At 46.9% G+C, this 20,753-nt stretch overlaps 2 protein-coding genes across 2 annotated transcripts; both read right to left on the reverse strand.

Moving 5' to 3' along the window:
- Nucleotides 1-4,681: 4,681 nt before the first annotated feature.
- N7473_013167 (hemolysin-III family protein) lies at nt 4,682-5,331 on the reverse strand (the record flags this gene model as incomplete). The annotated part of the gene is given in 3 exon segments (XM_057159106.1): nt 4,682-4,909; nt 4,995-5,068; nt 5,082-5,331. Coding segments are annotated over 3 exon segments (552 nt in total), but the record flags the coding sequence as incomplete, so codon positions are not given.
- A 7,597-nt stretch (nt 5,332-12,928) lies between these two features.
- Nucleotides 12,929-20,263, reverse strand: N7473_013168 (uncharacterized protein; the record flags this gene model as incomplete). The annotated part of the gene is made up of 6 exons (XM_057159107.1): nt 12,929-14,256; nt 14,323-15,093; nt 15,145-16,808; nt 16,902-17,238; nt 17,296-18,729; nt 18,793-20,263. The coding sequence occupies 6 exons, from the start codon at nt 20,261-20,263 to the stop codon at nt 12,929-12,931; spliced, it is 7,005 nt and encodes a 2,334-aa protein (XP_057002157.1).
- Between the last annotated feature and the right edge of the window lie 490 nt (nt 20,264-20,753).

The following is a 20,753-nucleotide window of genomic DNA, read 5'->3' on the forward strand; positions in this document are numbered from 1 at the left end:
GCCCCAATAGAAAAATAAAAAACGACACCCTCTTCTGAGTCGAACTTGAGATCTTATTCCTCACTAACAAGTTCGGCTTCGTCACTGACCAGCTCGCTACATACATTCCGTGCTCTATCTCAATGCCATCGTCCTTGGCAGCCCTGGAATCTGAATTGACGAAAGCTCCGGTACCGTACTATAAGCTGATCCTAGCCACATTTCCATTTTCGTCGGAACCATAGCAGGCGGGTTGGGTGCAAAGCTAATAAACCAAGTCCAACAGAAGTTAAAGTAACCAGAGTCCATATTCTAAGATCTGCTTGAGTTTCAGCCTTGAACGGTGTCAATCCAGCAATGAGTAGAAAACTATTAAACGATTAGCGATTGCAGTACTCCAGACTTCTGATACTTAATTGCGCTAGCTCACACAGCAAAACATATGGCCGGCCATTTTGGAAATGCTAAAAGCTCATTGATATTCATCGGAGGGAAAATAATTTGAGAGTCAGCCGGATAAGCTGTCGGATAAACCGTTGGATACATGATCAATCTGATCAAACCACACAGCCATCAGCATTCACGGAATTTGTGATCTCGACATTCACCCAGTCTTTATATTCTGTCCATAGTGAGCCAAACGAGAGTGCTGAAATGGATTCTCCATTTTTACAAATAATTGACGTGACAACTCCATAGTGGCATTCCAACGCCCACGCCAGGCAGTGCCGACCGCTACTGCCTTCCATACCTGAAATTTTAGAGATACTATTTAAACCCTTCTCCCATGATACGATATACTCTATATGGATAAGTCGTATTTTAATTTTGTTCTAGGTTTCCACGGGAACAAGGATGAAAGTATGCAACAGTATAATCATGTATTGATATACGTTCAAAAATATCCCTAGCCCATTTCCAAAAATAACCACCCATCCCACCAAGGCGTTGTTCATACAGAGAAATCGTGTACTATGAGATTCTACGAAATTTGAAGAAGGATTTGAAACGAATGACTAGACTGAATTTGAGCACTGCAAATATCCAAGAATTTCGATAATCCTACGTTGTTGAACCAATAACCAGCGGACGATATGTCGCATAACAACAAAGAAATCAGTAGAAAAGATAAGAAAATTGCGCAACAGTCATTGGTATTTCGCTAGCACGCGGACCTGGCCAGCTCGTTGACGATAGGAAGCCAGGGTACCAAGGAAAAGAGGGCTGGGAGTGGATCAAGATGCATCGCCAGACCTGTTTCCACTTTCGAGACACAATGTGGTACGTACGGTACTTACAGTATTGTAGCTAACTAGGAGCGAGCCACAGCCTGATGGCCAATGAAGACCGGCAGCCACCAGGTGCCAGGTGGCAATAACAATAGCAATCACGAGACAAATCTTACTGACACCTTGTCTATCAATTCGATCTGTGATAAGGGTTCGAAAGAGTATCTCCCCGGACCCCAATATGGAAGGCAATAACGGGCGGCCTTGTAGCATCCTTACTGTCGATGGCATTTCCATTTTCATATTCAAACGTCTAGAAATGAAGCCGTTGGTACTTGATACGTTCTTGCTCAACTTGGCATTCTTCTCATCCCGTGATGACTTTCCCAGTTTTTCCGTAGCACAAAAGCTTCCCTTCCAAATTCTTAAAGTTTGACGGCTGTATCGCCTCTGCAATGCAAGATTTCGTATGTATAGGAATTGGAGCGTACCTGTCCGTGCCCCAGAGGCTTTTTAACAATTATGTTGTCTATTTCTTGTGCGAACTGGAATCGCTCATTCGGAATTGTCGAGGTATACTTGATCGTTATCAATCGTATTAAAAAAACATTACGTTATTTTCACTCAATCAACATATTCAAAATTCTCTGTGTATCACTGGCTTTTGTAAATGGTATTTTTCTCCCTTCTCAAGCTCTATCCGACAAAGAACTCGAGACGATGTCACGATGAATTTTAATTGACCACATTTGTCCATGTCAGAGATTACTCTTGTACAACCGTGGCTGCTTAGAAAACTGTCTGAGAGTAAGATTTGTATCCGACCGAATAATGGTGTCCAATGAGATCTCTGTACTCGCGGGCTATCATGCTTGTTCTGTCGGGGGTCGAGGCGTGCTGACTATGGATGGCGCTTGCCTGCCTCCTTACGATCAAACATCGCAAGAGGAGGAACAGGCCCCCTAGCGTGACCAGACCAGCTACAACACTTCCGCTCACGACCTTAAGAGTAGCAGAGCCAGTCTTTTGCGTCATTCCAGATCCCGCATCCACCAGGAAGTTCGCCGTTGCTGTTGGAATACTAGTTTCAGAAAGCCCTGGATTGGTTGGTGTATCATCGTTCAGGCTTTCCGTGGATGACGTATACCTGACTGAAGGATTATCTGCGGTGGTAAGTCTCAAAGCTCAGGAGTGCATCCGCAAGGCTGCGAGAATAGCTTGCTACGAGCTCACCTGTCGGTTGCAAGTCCGATGATATCGGACCACGAGTCCCCTCTAGTGCCAGACTAACAGTAGAATCGATTTTGTCACTAGATTGATAAGGGGAAACGGAAACCCTTGATTCTGCTACATGTGACGCTCTGTTCTCGGAGTTGAGGTGCGTGGCTGACGAAACTGGTTGGACCCTTCCTAAGGCACCCGAAGGAAGTATGATCGGTTTCGTGCCCTGTAATAGCCCTGTCGATGTGGTCGGCTTCCTCCCCGGGCGACTTCCATGCTCCGTTGGCAATGCATACTGAACGCTAGGTATTCCCAACGCCATTGACTGGGATCCAGTTGTTTGTGGACTGAAGGTATTTGGCAGTGGCGATAGAGCCGATGCGACCCTCAATCCGGTCCATGGACCACTCGAAGTTGGATGGAGATTTTCATCTAATGGACTAGATAATACTGCAGTAGTTACGGTAGCAGTAGTTGCGGTAGGTGACTTTTCATTTTTCCAGGTACTGTTTGTAACTGGCGTAGGCTTTAGTGATACAGTACCTTCCAATGATCGTGTCTCACGATTCACATTTGAAGAACGGCCAACAGTAAATATAGGCGCTAAGGGAATTTCATGATGAAAATTAGATTTCGGTTCTGCGTGCCCTGTATTACTTTGGTGAATAGCAGCAGAAGCGATTTTGACGATCTTTGACGGACTTATTGAGTAGGACATGTGCTAGATAACCAAACAAAATTCATGTAAGCCCGGCGCCCGTGCCACCAGGCTTGGTTTTGTATCGGATTTGAAAGCTATCAAATTAGGACTTCCAGTCAAGATGCAGAAACCGCTGAAACTCAGGCCCATCCAAATGCCAAATCAAGTGATGGTATTTATCCACTGTTTAACCACTTGATTTTATTGGTCTTTTTCAGACCACGACGCGGCCAATGGAAATGAATGTCCAATAACTGTACTGCTCTCCTGCCATTTCTTCGAATGATAAAGCCATTTTGGTAGCGTGGGATGCCGCTTAGGATTATCGGTTTCTGGTGGGGCTCTGAGTAAGCTGATTTTCAAACGAGAATAGTACCAACTTGTGACCATTTACTCCCATATTGAGGTGGTTGAATCGGTGGCCATTGGTTTTTTGCACAACCTAGAATGTGAAGGGACATTTTACTGTGTATAAACGAATAGACTCAGCCCTTGTCCCATAAATTGTACTATTATTTTAAATTCAGTATCATAGATTGTCCGAGAGATGTTGTTTGACCTCAGTGTAGTATACGCCGGGCCTTTGGCGTGGTCATCCTCAGGGCCGAGGAGATATTTGTTGACCTCTAGAATACATCAGAGACGTTGTCCGGACTCCGCTCCGCTTCCTCTGATTTCAATACGAAAAGAAATGTCGCCGTCCGCCATCAGAGACATGCCTCAGCTATGGCGCGATGACTTTGCGTGGTGGTCGCCTCGGACCCCGGTGATTGATCTCGCTCAGAGGACCTTCAGGCCTCGTAGACTGAAACTACCCGATTGCAACTATCCTACAAAATATCCCCCTCCGACCTGTTGCACAACTACCCAACATCTACATGAAAGGATTAATAAACATCGCAATTAATAACTTGAAAATTAGGGCTTTTGACCGAAATGGGTATATCGTGTAGTCACAGATCCCTATCCACTTCTACCGTGTGAATATTTCTACCGTGTGAATATTGGTTATCTGCACTCAGAGTGTAAACCCGCCCGGACTGAGGAAGGCCTAAACTCATTATCCTGTGCCCCTTTGGAATTTCAATGCCCCATTTACCTGTCAGATCTAAAGCGGGGGAAAGCCCTCAAGAACTTTGAAACGAGAATTCTCTTAGAGAAAGAAGCAACGAAAATAGGTTTCTTATACTTTATTCGGTCATAGGCAGGTGGAGATGATCTGCAGATAGCAGCTTTGCTACCTCGAGCTAGTGTTGCTCGTATTATTCATGATTCCGTTCACGATCTCCGATCTTGATGATACTTGAACAATTCTTATATGGGAAAACGATTCTTAAAGAGACGAGCAAGCAAGATTTACCTGCGCAAAGTCAAAGGCATCCAGATACCCTATCAACTGGACCACAGCGGCACATACTACTAGTAAGTGAAAGATCGAATGAGAGCCCAATAGGTCAAATTGGCCAGGATATCGACTTTCGGGGAACCTGGTCTTCAGAACCACATATGTTAATGTTGATCTCTCTGTTGTGTATGAAATTCGGAGACTTACTGTATAAAACAGAGTTCCGGATAGAAGAAAGCCTGCTTTTGCCAAAGTATAAGGAAAAGCCTTTCTCATCATCTGCGACATGTCGAACATATTGAGTCCATGGATCAAGGGCGTAACACCGGATAAGCCAGTCGCCACGAACATCAATGCTCGTAAGAGGCGATACTTTGGGCCCTGGAATTTGGGACGCAATGTCATGAAGACGGTTAACATCCCAAAAATTCCAATCTATTGACCGAGTAAACAAGAGACTTAGATTCAATACCAGTCTCAGAAGAGGAAAAACAAAACTGTGCACAGGAGATCAACTAACCATAGACCAGTAGGTATTGCGTGGCAAGGGTTCACACCAGAAAAGCAGGTATATGCCCAAGATTAGGTCACCCACTATGAAGATCACTATACCCAGCTTGTCTAATCGCAGGCAGACATGTTCCAGATGTTGAGAGTGGTTCATCAGAGTGTGGTACGCCGCCCGACAACCATAGGCACATGACGGCCGTCCACATGAAGATGGAGAAAATAATGAAATCGACACCAGTGGCCCCGAGGTATCTACTGGCAAGGTACTGCTGGAGGTACCGCTCACTAAGGAGGAAAGAGATGGCCGGGATAAGGTAGGAATAGATGTTGACTGACTCGTTGTGCATATACAACAAACTCAAGAACTAGGTGAGCGCTGAGCCTGAGATGGGTTGATACCAGTCGAGGACCCCCTCATTAGTTTGAAGCCATTTCGGCATCTTATCGATCGAGAGAAGAGCTGAGTACTCTGCCTCACTGGCAGTAGATGTGGTGCCGCAGCAGCTTTCTTTCTGCTGGGGCGTAACTCTGAGACGGGGACCGGATGCCATTTGGTATCGTGCTTAATGATACTATGATGTGGGGAGGCCAAAGTAAGTCGAAATGCAAAGTTGAAGAATGAGGTGTCCCTCTTGCTTTTTGTCGTCCACTACTGTTCTTTTCTTCGGGTGTCCCTGCCGAGTGCCCGCCCGTTATCTAGCCCCACTTGCAGACATCCGGCACGACACATGTTCCGAGCGCCATGGGCTCTGCTACCTGTTGAGGTGGCTTGGATTATCAGAGCTTTCCTACATTTTACTGCCACAGAACGGCGCTTGTCCTTTTACACGGTAAATCTCTTCTTAGCCAGCCGTATCCTCCAGGCGGTTGAAGTTGTGGTGTCTTTTCATTCGATGAATTGCAGGATCTTTATTACTGTACCTTGAAGTAAGTATTGGCCTCCCATCCTGGGTAGACGAGAATTGTCCAGTATCTAGCGCATTAATCACGTCAATATTTTCTCGACCGAGAGAATCGTGCTGAGCAAGCTTGGTTGCGAAGGCTTTTCTAGTCATCAATGTGCCCCGCATGAGAACTGGGTATTTGCTTGTGACAGCATTGCTTGTGATATACCCGGGTTTTATATTCTACTGCCTCCACTTTTGGTTAAGCACTCCAGGACCCGCCATACTCAATGTTTCAGGGACATCATCAGCCATGCATGCCACCAGACAAGCTGAGCATTTCGTAGGAAAATACTTCGATCAGAATGTAATATCTGCTTTCGCATTAGGACAGCCTGGGACGGAGCCTTGGAAGAAGATAGTAGTTTCTTACACGTGGATAGATGAGTCAATCAACTCCAGAGTCATGTGACCACCTTGCCGTATTCGGTTTTGTGCCACTGAAAAGCAGAATTCTGAATAAATTCGGCTGACACTACAGATATAGTTACGTCTCTACTTGCTCTCTTGCTCCGTCAAATATTTCCTCTTGGTTACACCGTCGTTCGATAAGATATTCTATTTAGAACAAACGAATAGGGCTCAATACCTTGTGTTCCTTCGCTATTGACTTCTGATCTCCTTTCATTTGGATTTGACGCGTAGTCATGTCTGTCTCAAGTTCCACGAAAGGTGATGTAACTACAGGCTGAAATAGAGCCCCCTGTTTTGACCTGAAGGTTGAAAGCGCTAATGCTCTGAAAAATGCGATTGAAGCTATCGATGCTCTGACTGGTATTGGAATGGTCCACCAGTATAACGCGGGTCGAGGGAAGATGATTGAATGGCTGGTTGAATACGAGTGACGAAGAAAAATTGCAGCTGATCCTCGGTGGAGACTGTGTGTTGATCTATGTAAACTCCCCCACTAATGGAAATCAAATGCGCATTCCGGTGGTCGCCTTCTCAGGATGCTCACTAATATACACAAATACCTGCCTTTGGCAATTCAATTACAGAGACCAACCAAACTAAGTCACGTACTCAGGTACCTAATATCTAATGACTCAATCTTTGTATGCGCTACTTCTGATCTTAAACCATGCAGTGTAAGATTGAAGATCGCGACCTGCTTTGCAAATACCAAAATTTCGAGCAGCGATTGGCCAATCGAAGCGTAATGCTTTTTTACCTTCTCCCCAAACTATTCCATAAACCTCTGACTAAGAAATCGGTAACCGCGTAAAGCTTTCATTATGTAGAAGCCAAAGTCAAACGGTCCTCAGGATGAATCTAGACGTGAGGCCTCATGGCCTAGATCGATGAAGTAACGATCGCCCTTTGAGTATTTACTCATCAATATCACGTGCATGGCGCTGCCCTGGTTGGCAGTCTCGTCTGTGTACTTGTCTCGCTTCTTGATCTGTTGGCTTACATTGCGTTCAAATTGATGTTTCCTCGAAAGTGAACGAGGAAAGTGAAACGGCTCTCAATCTTCTTTTCACTACCATCTGTTTCGATGCGCACTTGAGCCTGGTCGATCTCCAAATTAGTCCGTAGATTCGGTGCTCCCAGTCTACTTGAAACCTGCTTTTGCCAACAGGGCAAGGTGAGAGTTCAAATCTGTAATAGCACCGACAGTTGACAAACTCTGATTATTAATTGTCCTCAGAAGATCATTATTGTATCGAATATCCCTCCTACAGCCTCATGGATCCCACAAACAAGCTCTGCTCCGGTGATCATGAGCAGCAGCCACGTTCCAGACCAGTCCACGGCATCCTCAAGACCTTATCTACCGACCGAGGGAACAGTGCCGACAGAGTCAAGAACATGAATAGAAAGCTGCCCTCTCTGCGGCCTCCAGAGCCTCGAAAGAGCCTCATTCTCCCGCCTTCAGTCTCTGTATCATACCAACTGCAGAGCGCCGCAATAAAGCCAAAAGACTCTTCTCGTGTGAACTGCGACTGTCATTTTACCATCCACGGAGAAATTCAGTTGCCGAGAGGTCCATACCGGCTGGAGACATTAGTGATGGATGGAATTGCCCGTCGATTGGAAGGACCAGTCGTTTTGTGGAGTGTTCTTGAAGTCTCGGCTACGAACTCGGTCTGTGTGAATACTCGCTGTGAGAACGGGACTGAACAAACAGAGCACGCTCTACAGATTCCGCTAAAAGATGGTTCGTTCCATTATGACCATGTGTCCTTCCACAGGCCACAAAGCGAGACGGATAGTCACCTTGATCCAGTTGATTTCTTTATTTGCTTTCGCGTACTCTGCTTGTTGTTCAATAACTGCAGGGTTGTATGTGACCTTGGCCGGGAGGGACCGTTCCGACTTGAAGGTGATGGAGACTGCCCACCATCGAGCACGGCTGATGGATTAACTTCTCAGAATCAACTGAACGCGAGAATATTGCCCAACCACCCAGGCGTCGCCCAGCACGTGGACTCTAGGTTATTATCTGCATTCTCACCCAAGAACCTTTCTACCAAGGTCGAGTCGCAGAAAGGTGAACACCCTGTGGGTCTGTCTCAACATGCTTTCGGGTTCATTGATTCCGCACAGCCGTTGCTGAGAATGCCCACCCGTGATGTGGTGGAGGCTCCGAGGGCGACCGGTGGTGAAGAAGACATTGGACACACCTCACAACTACTAAGCCCTCGCCGTGATGGTCCCGTACGGCGAAATGCGGTCAGGAAAAGGCGAGTGTATGGACCCTATCCTCAAGGCTGCCACTTATGTCCCTTTCGGTCTTGCAGACAGTCCTTTAAGAATCCGGACCACCTCAAGAGGTAAGACCAGTTCCGCAAGTGATATCATCAAGAACAATCATCTGACTTACCACCCAGACACTTGCATACCCACGGCTGAACCTAAATATGCCGCTTTTGTACTACCAGGATAGTGTCATTGTCGGGCTAATGGTCATGCCTTTGACAGGGGCCCACCTCATTTTAGCTGAGTCTTGACTTTTCATTCAATACTACCAACAAACTGAACTCCATTGAGGCCGTATTGAAACGCGGCATCCTCAAAGTAGCATGTTCTGATCGAATTGCAATCCACGAAGATAGCACGACGATCTGTGGAGTAATTTTTGTATTTTTTGACCCAGAGATATATTGTTTATCACATTGAGGCGAGGCGCCAGCAGTTGTTTTCAATGAACAGAATAGTTGCTGACATTCTCGTTTACTTTACGCCTGTCTCGCAATAGGGATTTGGTGCGCTACCCTATAGCCAACCCAAGTTCTCAAGCATTTAGACAATTTTAGCTTGGAGTTGCGGGATAGTGACGGCATATTTCACAAATCAAGTATATGCATTGGAATACAACTACCAAGTCTTTTTGGGCCTTTCGCCATATCTACGTTGGTAGACCAGCGAGAGCATCTTGGAACTCCGTTTCCTCTGATTTACTGACAGCAAGAATCAAATTTTTTTCCGAAAATCTTCTCTGCTTGCTGAGAGTAAGTTCCTTCCTCGGAAAGAGCAGGTTTAACAGGTCAGGCTAATATAGAGTTCCAATGACTTATATAGCCACATCCTCCAAGCCAACTGAAACTAAACGCCGTCGAATTCAAGAAGGAGCGAAATTATAAAACTCTGGAACAGATGATGAGAGTCAGACGCGAGACGGTACTCCGCTAGTCGGCAGATAATCTCCGACCCAGCAGTGCGAATTTGATTTTGACTATCCGCCGAACTTTGAAGGCAAAGTAAAAGGCCCACACCTCTAATACCCATGACCGGTCGTTCAGCCTGTCATATTGGGCGACGACTTTTAAGGGTGGGGCGCTGGCATAGGTACAGTACGTGAATATCTAATGTAACATCAGTTGGGTCCAGAAGCGAGCGAGTTCTAACTTATCCAGTGGGTAATGGCCTAAGCCAACAAGCTTTCTCGACCTATCCAAATTTGCTGTCAATTCTCTCCGTTACCGGTGCATCAAGAGCTTTGAATTATTCTCCTAGCAAGGTGTCTCAGCCTGCCGGCAATAAAATGATGTACGCCTGCGGTGTTCCTCCTTCCCCTTTGTCACTTACTTCCAAAAGCGGGCTCGATCGTATCGTCGCTTACTCCGAGAACAATCTTTCAGAAACAACATCTCGCAAGTTGAGATAAATATGGATGTGATTTTCTATTCAATAAGGACAATGCTCTTACCTATTGGCTGTGTAGGTGAGGATCAGGAGGAAGTTGGCATATGCCCCACGGGCAGCTCGTAAAAAGGATCCTCGAATTTTCAAGGACACACGCCAGCTGTTATTTTTTGAGCCACAAGCCAATATAGCGTGACCCACCAGACCCTCAACCACAACGGCATTATTAGCACACCGCAGGGGGCGATATGATCAGTCGCAGTTGGATAATATTTTCGTTAAATTATTAATCATTCAAGGAACGCAAAGCGAGACCGGATCACTTACTTAGTCCCTCCTTTCTCTGTGTCGGCTTTCTCATATTGATTTGGATGTCATCTAGGTCGGAATACAACTGCGGTCTGAAAATTAGCCATCTAATCTTGCATAAGAGGAGGACTGAGGAAGGACGTGGGGGAACCGCTGTAGGAAATCTGGAAGAAATGCCCCGGGGCGTAGCACAAAGATGCACTTCGATGATGGCGTCCATTTGACAAGCTGTGGTGGCGTAATCGTCCTTGGGTAAGACATTTTCATCCTTGCATCGATATTCTCCGGCTAAACAGGTTCGCCTTCTACATGCAGGATAATTCCGCGGTACAGCGAAATAGTTGTATGGCACCCATACGTGATTCTGGTCGTTCACTCTCGATATGTCCCAATAAGCCTCGCAATCGCTTAGACTTAGTGTGCTCTCCCACTGCAGTTGATTTGTACCATGTTCAAGATCACTATCGTTTTTGGCCATTTTTACCGACATCCCACCTCCATCTTCTTTGTTCTGGAATGCTATTGAGACTATTTGGTTAGGTTTCAGCAATTTCATCGGCGTATTGGTCGCCAGAGTAGTCATGTAATGGATGGCGAAATTGCAATGATTATGAAACATCCATGATCCAGCTGATGCGAGCGTTTCGCTTGGCACAAATAATAGAAGGGTGAAGACGCTGGGCGACAGCCACATCATCTTGATGAACCATGAAACCTGCTCTCAGTGATAAGGGCCATAGGTGTACTAGTATATTTTTTATACTGTACGACTCGGGGAATTCTAAAGAGCTCAAGAAAGGCCGAATGCCTTATGTGCAGCGAACAAATCCCTCGGTTGAGAAATGACATATACAGATTTGATCCAGAAGGGCAGGTTTCCAAATTTGATTCTAGCCCTGGGCGGACATTGTAGAATTTGGCGTCTAATACGGACCATGAGATTTGACTAAAGTGGATCAAGGCTAAGAATTTCACGGGGACGCCGATAGTCGTTAAGAAACTCGCTAAGGAACATATTAAATTGTCGCACCCACGCTCGGTATGAAATGCAAATAGTGTGTAGCAGATCAGAGGTCCTCTTTAGGATATGGAGTCTCTAACGTGGCAATTGACATTACATAACATCATACGGGAATGGCTTGGATTACGCGGTCGCTGCACATCTTTCTATGTTTTACAGCTGAATTCAACAATCGGTTTCGAGATAAATGGAAAGAGCTCATGGAAAGTGGTTTGAATAAGGGCTGTCCTAGTCGATGAAATACAGGAAAAATGAAACAAATTGTCAACCCGAATGGGTCGGCGCTCTTATCACAACATGCAGCATGCAGAGTGACATCTACCTGCATGCATAAGATAACACTCAAGTATGTCTGCCCAACACAAATATGTTGCAATTGGGCATCCCGGATTTGTAACATCCGAGGATCCCCGTTATCGTGTAAGCTCATGGGTATTTCAACCCCCATGAGCACCCTCATTTCATGTTAATCAATCAATCATTCAATCACTCAATTCAATATCAATCTCCCCTTTTTTGATTCCGTTGCCCTGATTGGCCCATTTCCAAGTACGCCGTAGCTGTCACATTGTTGATATTATGCAATCAATAGACCCGGGGAATTTTGAAGCCCCCGGTTATCGCGATATACTCCTCAGAGTCGTGCCAGGAGAATATCCTCGTGGTCACATGGGGTTTTACCGGTCCCTCACGCCTGGGGTGTAAAATTCGGTCACAATGCCCCGTGCTCAGATATATGAAAATAATATCAACACTGGCATGACAAGGTTATGCGGATGGGGGTTGTAGGGCCAGTATAACCCGTTCCGTGAAGATGAGAGCGGATTCTTCCAGGTCTAACCCAGTTAACAATCGACCATCTGCAATGGTCAGGTGGGAACTAAAATTTCAAGAAAACACCACATAGTGTTAGGTTTATAGATCTCGAGTTTGTACACGTTATTGTAAGTAAAGAACTCTGAGACCGACTACATTACGATAGCCTGGAAAAGGTAATCTCAAGCCTGTGAAAGTCCTCAGAGGGAAAATAAAACATGCAGGTTGAGAAAGGGAAAGCCAAATTCGAGAATGTACAGCATTCAAATTCCGAGAGTTGGGTCTCGTCGCCGGCGCCGCCGCCACAGTCGTCGTCGCCATTGTCGTTGTTGTTGTTGTCGTCGCAATGATCATGTGGATGGACAGAAACGAGAAGCCTCTGAGATTAGGGCTAGCCTCACGACGCGAAGAGTCAAGAGGCCGAAAGTTTGATGCTTATTTGTGAGAGTATACGTCGTTAGGAAGAGCCGTAGATGGTTTCGGATCGGAATTCGAGCTTCGGGGACGACGGGAGCAAGCACGGCGGGCGAACCAGTGCAGCGGAGACCAGTATGGGGCGATAACATTCCCCACGGGGGAGTAGCTAGGAGACGGGTACTTGTAGTAGTTTGACGCATATGATACGATTTTCCGTCAATCTATTGTCGTGCAAGCTAGAGGGAATCATTTAAATGAGAAAAATGTTCAGTGCAGTATGCCTTGTCTATGACTGATAAGGGTGCTTCAAACCAAATTCGCGTTTGCTGGCACTTCACCGCTTGAAGATCACTGAAGTTGAGCATCGGAAACATAATGGCTGCCACCAGCGCACCGATACCCTGCACTTTGTTTGATCCATCGATATCCCACAGGACAAACGCCCATTGTCTTAAGCTTCTCCTGGTTAGCTTGCTCCTTGCGGCGGGCCTCAGCCAAGGCTTCACGCTGCCTTTCTAGCTTTGTCACAATTCCCTCCTGTCTCCTTCGTTCCAATTCATGCAGTAAGCGGGCTTGCTCATGATGTCTTCTTAAAGCCACATCCGCCTCTGCTTTTTGAGCCTCTTTTGCCGCTAGTTCCTCTTCTTCTTTCAATCTCAGAATTTTCTTCTTCTGCTCTTCAACCTCTTTCATCACACGCAAATTCTCCATTTCCCTTGTGTCTGCCGTCGCTTTGTCTTTTCTTAGTTGATCCCAAACTTCTTCTGAAACATCAGGGTCACGATCAGAAAGAGCAGCTTGCTGCTGTTTCTCTGGTTCTATGGCCGTATTTGGGTTCACGTCTGCTGTCGCGCCCGCCTTAGTGAAAGTTTTGGGTTCGACTTTGGTTATTGGTTCATCCACGGGTCTCGAGTGTAAGGACAGCTCTGGCTCTCCCCGCTGGATTCCAGTTGAGGGGCGCTGCACCAAGTAATGCTCACGCTTGGAACGCTCTTGAATCATATTATCGAGTTCTTCGATCACTGTTCGTTTGCTCAATAGCAACTTCTTTCCATTGCAGGCCTTGAGTGACTTTAAAGTCCTCCCAAAAATGGACTGTTTCACAGTCTCAACATCTCGTGCATTGGCCCATCTTGCTGTTCGTGAGAGCACGTCAAAGCGCTGGGACATCTCCATCGTAAGTTGAGGATCCGGTCTTTGCAGGCAAGTAATGTCGAATTCAACCTGTGCATTCTCCAAAACAATGCCTTTTTCTTTCGATAATAGTGTATCCAACAACCGGATGCACTCCCTGGGGGATAGAGGTTCAAACTGAATAGACTCCGGGAAGCGACTGGTTAGACCAGGGTTCATTGACATGAGCCGGTTGATATCGGCATCATAGCCGGCCAGAATTATGATTAACCTTTGGGCAAATTTGGGCTTCGTGATACAGTCCACGAGTTCGTCCATGGCCTCTTTAGCAAAATGCCCTTCGGCAAGACGATATGCTTCGTCTATAAAGAGGATTTTTCCAAGGGCACTCTCCAATAGCTTTTGAGTCTTTGGGCCGGTGTGCCCGATGTACTGACCGACCAAGTCCGTTGCTGAGACATCGACCACCTCGTTTGAAGCCAACAGACCCATATCGTAATACACTTGCCCCATCTTTCTGGCTGTACTTGTCTTGCCAGTTCCTATTCATCACAATATCAAAAATCTGATATAAATAGCCTATGAAGCTTTAAGAGGAGTTGACGTACCTGGAGGTCCTCGAAAGACGAAGTTGAAAGGCAGTCTTCCCCTAGGGTCCATATTGAGCTGCCTGAGGCTCTTCGCCACTTGCTGATACCCTTCTAACTTGGAAACAATGTTTTCACACCCCACCACCCCTTCAAACAATTTTGGAACGCTCGCTTCATTCTTGTCCGCGCGATCAAAGTTCTCATCGAAGTCAGCTGCGTCCAGGATGGCGTCGGAGGCTCGGGTGGTGGATCCACCCGAAGAGAGCCGCTTTTGGTGGCACATCTTTGCTGCGTTGAGCAAAATATCAACCTCGCCGGCATTTCCAAAGTGAGGTCGATTTCGAGCTCGTTCTAGCATATCCGAGACCACACGCCGAGCACGGTCGGTAACACTATATCCCTGTTCCTTGAGCTTAAGATCAAGAATAAGATCAAGCTCTTGCTTGGTGAAATCTTCAAAGACAAATGCCTGGTCCATGGGGAAGCGCCGACTGAGGCCAGGGTTGACATTTTGGAACATTTGCTGCATTTGATCTTTGTAACCTAGGAGCAGGACACATCTGTCGTCGCCGGGTGTGCTCTGTACCTCCGCCACGATGGTATCAACAACAGCACCCCTGAATTGGTCACTTCTGGCCCCTGTGCCATCCGATGTTCCTCCAGCAAAGAGACCATAGGCTTCGTCAATAACGAGAACCTTTCCCAATGTAGCCGCGAGAATCCCTTTCGTGTTTTTCTCGGACTCTCCTATCACGCTGCCCACAAAATCGGACGGATTCTTCACGACCACTGCACGACTAGTTAATAATATGACACCAAGGATCAAGCTGTTCTGCTTACCTTCACCACTGGATAGAAACCCGATATCCACGAGTATCTGCCCGTAGATCTTTGCGATTGAAGTTTTTCCAGTTCCGGGATTCCCAAGGAAGACTCGATTAAGACTGTACTCTACCAGGGGTTGTTCATCAAGCTCACGTCGATAGTTAAACTGCAGTGTGTCCGCAAGGGCTTCGAGTGTCTTTTTCACAGCCCCCAGTCCGATCATATCTTGCAGTCTTTGCCATGCTTTGGATGATTTCAGTGCTTGTGATGGGTCTGGGCCAATGATATCCTGCCTATCCAAGAAAAAGTCGTCAACTAGTGAGACACCTTGCTGCCTCTGCTGGGCCAGCCGCTCAGACTGTCTCTCGGAAATCTTTGCCATGGCATTCTCAACAGCTCTTGCATTTGCGAAGCCCGCACGCCCGCGTCCGCGGCCTATTCGACGAGCGGCAATGCGGCAGTAGAGACCCCCAAGGCCATCGTCCACCTTCATTTGCTTGTTGTATGTCTTTTCAATCCTGTTCTGCAAGATTTGCATCAACTCCATGTCGTCAAAGTCGTCAAATTTCAGCTCATGTGGAAAACGACCGGGAAGTCCAGGATTATAACCGAAAAACTTTTCCATCGGTCGCTGATATCCGGCAAGTATGAAGACGATTTTTCCTGTGAGGTTCTCAGCCTCAGCCAGAAGGAAGTCGACGATCTGGCTCCCCACAACACTACTACCCTGAACGAGTTGATAGGCTTCATCGATAAAAATAGCCCCTCCGCCATCTTTGAGAAGGTTTTCGATGGTTTTCTCACATCCTGAGACACCCTCATTTGCAAGCCTGGACCCACTCGTTTCGATAAATTCATGGCCAGGAATGACCCCTACCGCTGCCAAGAATTTGGCATAGAGACGGGCTACCGTTGTCTTGCCAGTCCCAGGATTCCCAAGCAGCACAGACCCAAATCGTTCCCGACTCAAATCGACATTCTGCCGAACCGAAAGGTTGACCTTTGATTCGATAGCCAAGAACTTTTCCTTCACTGACTCTAGTCCGACCATGTCCATCAACGTGTCGATTTCCGTGCTCTGGGAATTGAAATATTTCTTTCGATATTCCCAGTCATTTTTAGCTTTGGAAGACTTTTGAGTCGGCATCGCTTGTCGAGGCATTGATGTAGCACCGGGCTCAAGCTTGCAACTTGGAATTCCCTTCAACTTGTCCTCTCCAGCAGCGCTTTCGGAAGGGATTGAGCTGGCCGGTACTTCCCTGGCATCCTTGTCCTCGGTTTCAATTTGTGTCATTTTAAGAGGGTTCTTCAAATCCTTAATTTCTTGGTAATGTTGTTCAAGAATCCTAGTGCGCTCTGCGTCATCAAGCTCATCATGTCGCAGACGCCTCAAATGGGACGCTTCGTCCTGGGCTTCCGCGAGCTGTTGGGCATAGGCAGCTTGCTTTCTCTGCCGTTCTGTTTCCAGTTTGAGGTCACGCTCACGCTTGCGTTCTTTTATAAGATCTGCTTGAGTGCAGAAGCGACATGAGCCTTTGACCTGGGCACACGGGAGCAATGAAGAATGACCGCGTGGGCATGTCCATTTCACGATTCTTGTGCATGTCATTTTGGAGTGGTCCACAAGCTGATGGCATTTGGACTGGCATTCGTGAAGTCCGCACTTGAGTTTCACACCACTGTCAAGAAGTAAGTATTAGTCAAATTTTTCATTTGGGAGCTGGGTGGGGAGCATCGAAGATCCTCGATGAAGTTTAATATGAAAGACATACCACGGTGCAGAGCATCCTCCGTCCGGGGTCTCCCGGTCAAAATCCTCTGGTTTCTGAAGGATTGCGTTCCTTTCAGGGTGATTCTCACATCGCACAGGAAATCCATCGTATAGGTGCCCATTGGTTTTGAGTTGGTCGATGAGTGGTTTCCAGACCTTTTGCCCTTTTCGGCTAGACACGAAGGTCTCCGAATTTCCCACCAGTATCAGAACGCTCCGAGCACGAGAAAGCAGAACATTCAGCCGCTCAGAAGCAGCCATGAATCCTATATCACCTGTTTTGTTGCTTCGAGTAAGCGATGCTATTACAATTTCACTCTCGTCGCCTTGATAATTGTCTATTTTCAATGGTCAGGTCCTTGTTTCGAACTCAAATTCCCACAAATTTCCCTTACCAATAGTCGAAAGCTTCAGCTGACGCTTGGAGTGATTGGCGCCCGCCTGCGACAAGAGCCCTGCTCGCACAAGATCGTAGGAATCAAGATCGTTCAGCACAGGATCATTCTGCCTGCTCAATGTTTCCTTCAGAAGTGAAAGCTGGCCAAGATAAGGCGTTAGAACGACAAGCTTATCTGTTCCATACCCTTGCTGGCCAAGATACTTAACAATCTTCAAAACAACTTCCGCTTCGAAAATGTTTTGCTTGGATTGTTTCGACCCTTCATCTCGGCGATCAGATATCTCCGTGAAGTTTGCTTCGAGATTGGAATGGTTGAAGAATATCACCCGGTCCCTTAGACCTCGTGGCTCGGGGCGGGACTTGGTTTTCTCATCGTCTTCCAATCCAGGATACGTAAGACTTCGAACAAGTCTTGATATTTCAGGACACATGCGGTGTTGCTTCAGCAATGTAGTATGAGGGTATCCGGCATGTATAAGTCTCTCAAACAAAGATACATTCAGGTCAAAGCCGTCTCCCTTTTCAGCACTCAAATTGTAGCTGTTTATTTTCGGTCGGAGCTGCAGATGATCTCCGATTAAGATTAAATGCTTGGTTTCGGGCGATATTGCTGTGAGGACATGAGACTCCAAAATTTCACCTGCTTCTTCAAGTAGCACGATCCCAGGAGACGCGTGTTGGAGATCTTCAGAATACATTGCGGCAGCAGTTGTTGTGCAGCCAATGATTCGCTTTTCTTTCAGTATTTTCCGGGTCTTCTCACCCAAGAGAGCGCTCAGCTTTTTCTGGCATTTGTCGAACAATGTCATTTCGACTGCCAAAGACGCAGCCTGCTCATCAATCAAAGCTCGTTTCCAGGATTGGACCTTCTCATTTCGCACGTGTTGCTCTAGTGCCCACAGGCGGTGGCAGTGGTCGGGGATCAGGTCAGAAAAGTGCTTCAGACCTTTTCCTTTAACCCATCGGTCATAAAGATAGCCTTTCTTGGCCGCCTTTCCACGCTTATCAGCCAAAATCATTCCATTATCGTCCTCGGGGATGGTCAAGGCTTCAAAGTATTCGGGCTCCTCGAACTCCAGATAATCCAGCATAGATGCAGCATCAACTGCTAGTTGCTGGTACTCTTTGAAGGATGTCTCCAACTTATCGCCTTGCTCCGATCCCTCGCCCTTGAGCGTATTGATAGAATTCCAGGTCGATTGAGGTCTTTTGAAGGCTGTGCTTTGTTCCTTCAGGCCCAGCGGCATAGTTCTTGGTGTCGACTTAGAGCCCAATCGAACGATGGCCGAGGGATCTATTCCGATGTCTAGCAAGTCTTCCAGGAACTGATCCAAAGCGTGATTGGTGTAGCACATAACCAGTATCTTGTCTTGGGTTTGGTCATGCAGGATTTTGGAAAGAAGGGCACCTATGAATGATTTTCCGGTCCCTGAAGCTCACATCATCAGTCAAAAAAGAAATTAGGGACACCCGAAATTCAAATTTTACATACCTGGGGGCCCTTGAATTAGGCTGAGTCTCTGCGTCAATCCTGCCAGCAGAGACTGGAGCTGGGATGAATCCAATGTGACGGGTTGGGGGGTTTGGAGTATGCTTTGGATATTGCGCTTGTACATTTTCTTTAACTCATTGATCACGTTCCAAGGAGCCAGGCTTGATTCCTTCGCCAGCTGCTCTCTTTCATAAAGAAACAGCTCTTCCGTGAGAGGAAAATCTACTCTTTCCTGTAGACATTTCAATATAGGCTCATAAGCAAATGTTGGTGTGTCGACCACCAAGAAGTCCACATCGTTGTAAAGCTTGAGAGAAAGGAGAGTCTTCTTCAGTGCCTCCTCGCCAACAATTCGCAACATGACTATAGGTGGATCAGACACCAGGGCATCAATGTCTCTTTCAATTGTAGCAAAAGCCACGATGTCAGTGTTTCGAATTAAGCATCCAAACGCACGGTGCTTAACAAAGTATGGGGTGTCTTTGAGGAAAGCTTTTCGCTTCTCTTTCGGTAGGTTCTTGAGTTTATCAAGCCCTGACTCGGCGGTAACGCCTACGGTGCATGGCCGAAGATACTTTTGATCGCTCGAGCTGCAACAAAGACGAGCGAGAGAGAGCGCGCATATACGGAAGGCAGGACGCCGCCCCCTTTTTTTGCCTTTTGCGACTTGGAAATCATCGCGGAGTCCCGACAGCATGTCCTCCCGCAAAAGACGAAACTGATTGTCAACATGGCCGGCAATGCGCTGGCTGCCGGATAGACGTGTAATTTCGTGCACGTCCCGATAGAAGGGCTTCTCGGTACAACCCATCTCATCGGCGGTGGGCAAGATGGCTGTCAAGCGGAAATCAGGAAAGTCGTTGTCATGCCGACCGCCGGCTGTGATTCCAGAGGCGGCTAGAGCAGTTGCAGAGGACTTCATATCCAGGAGGTAGTTAATCTTATGCGCTTGATTTCGCAAATGAACCAAAGGCGAAGAGGAAAGCAAACCAGTATCCACAATGGCCTGGGCATCATCCTTGATGTCCACTGCGGACGAAGTGGGCAATGACAGTAGCTCTATGGTCAGCCAACAAAGGGCGTGCGTTGCATCGTCATCCAGCTTTTGGGTACAGAAGGCCTCCACAAACGAACTCCAGAGGGTGCGGGGCTCCAAAATAATAACGAGAAGTTGTTCGAGAAAGAGGCCGTTACCGATGAGCTTTACTCCCGGATGATTCAAGAACTGGATGAACTTCGCAGTATATCCGTTGATGAAGGCGGGTGTGAGGTTGAACCTCAATCCGATCCGAAGAGCACTGAGAGCGCTTGGGCTCGCGATGAGTCGCTCAACTGTACCGCAGGGATCTGTCTGGTCCAGAATGGCTTCGACGAGCCGCTTGAAGCTACTTTGGTCCTGGACCTCCTGCTTTCCATGAAGGACAGCTCCAAAATATCTGGCCAACCGGTCCGATCTAATACTTGTAGGCATTGTGAGAAAAAATATAAGATGTATGATACTGAATGTTTGATGGTTGCAAGGAATGAAGGGAACTCCTACTATAAACCAACTCAAAGAGCAGGCAGGGGAGAGTATTTTCGAAAGCCTTGGGGACGAGCAGAACCGCAGCTGTGGGAATTCGCCTCACTCAAACTTGACAACAAAACAACTGCAAGAAGTGAGGGGTCCAAATGCAGGCTTCAATATTGTTGTCCAACTGTTGGTTCGTTGGTTTAGCCGGTTAGGAATACGTGCATGGGTAGCTGCGCCCGTCTGCACCCACCGAGATAAGTCTAGGCGAACACTGGGACCAGGCAATCTGGGAAAGGAAGAGGTGACGTGTTCAACTGATTTGTACTGTTTCCAAGTAAATTATGTGTTTGCCAGAAACGCCTGCAAAACTCTCAAAGGTGGCTCTGGGTGTAATCTGTCCCCGCTATTTGCTTGTATTTCAACTGCCACATCGCCCCAGATCTTTCGT

The sequence above is a fragment of the Penicillium subrubescens genome (assembly GCF_028828155.1).
Source record: "Penicillium subrubescens strain IBT 31985 chromosome Unknown utg000013l_segment0_segment0, whole genome shotgun sequence".
NCBI classification, from domain to species: Eukaryota; Fungi; Ascomycota; class Eurotiomycetes; order Eurotiales; family Aspergillaceae; genus Penicillium; species Penicillium subrubescens.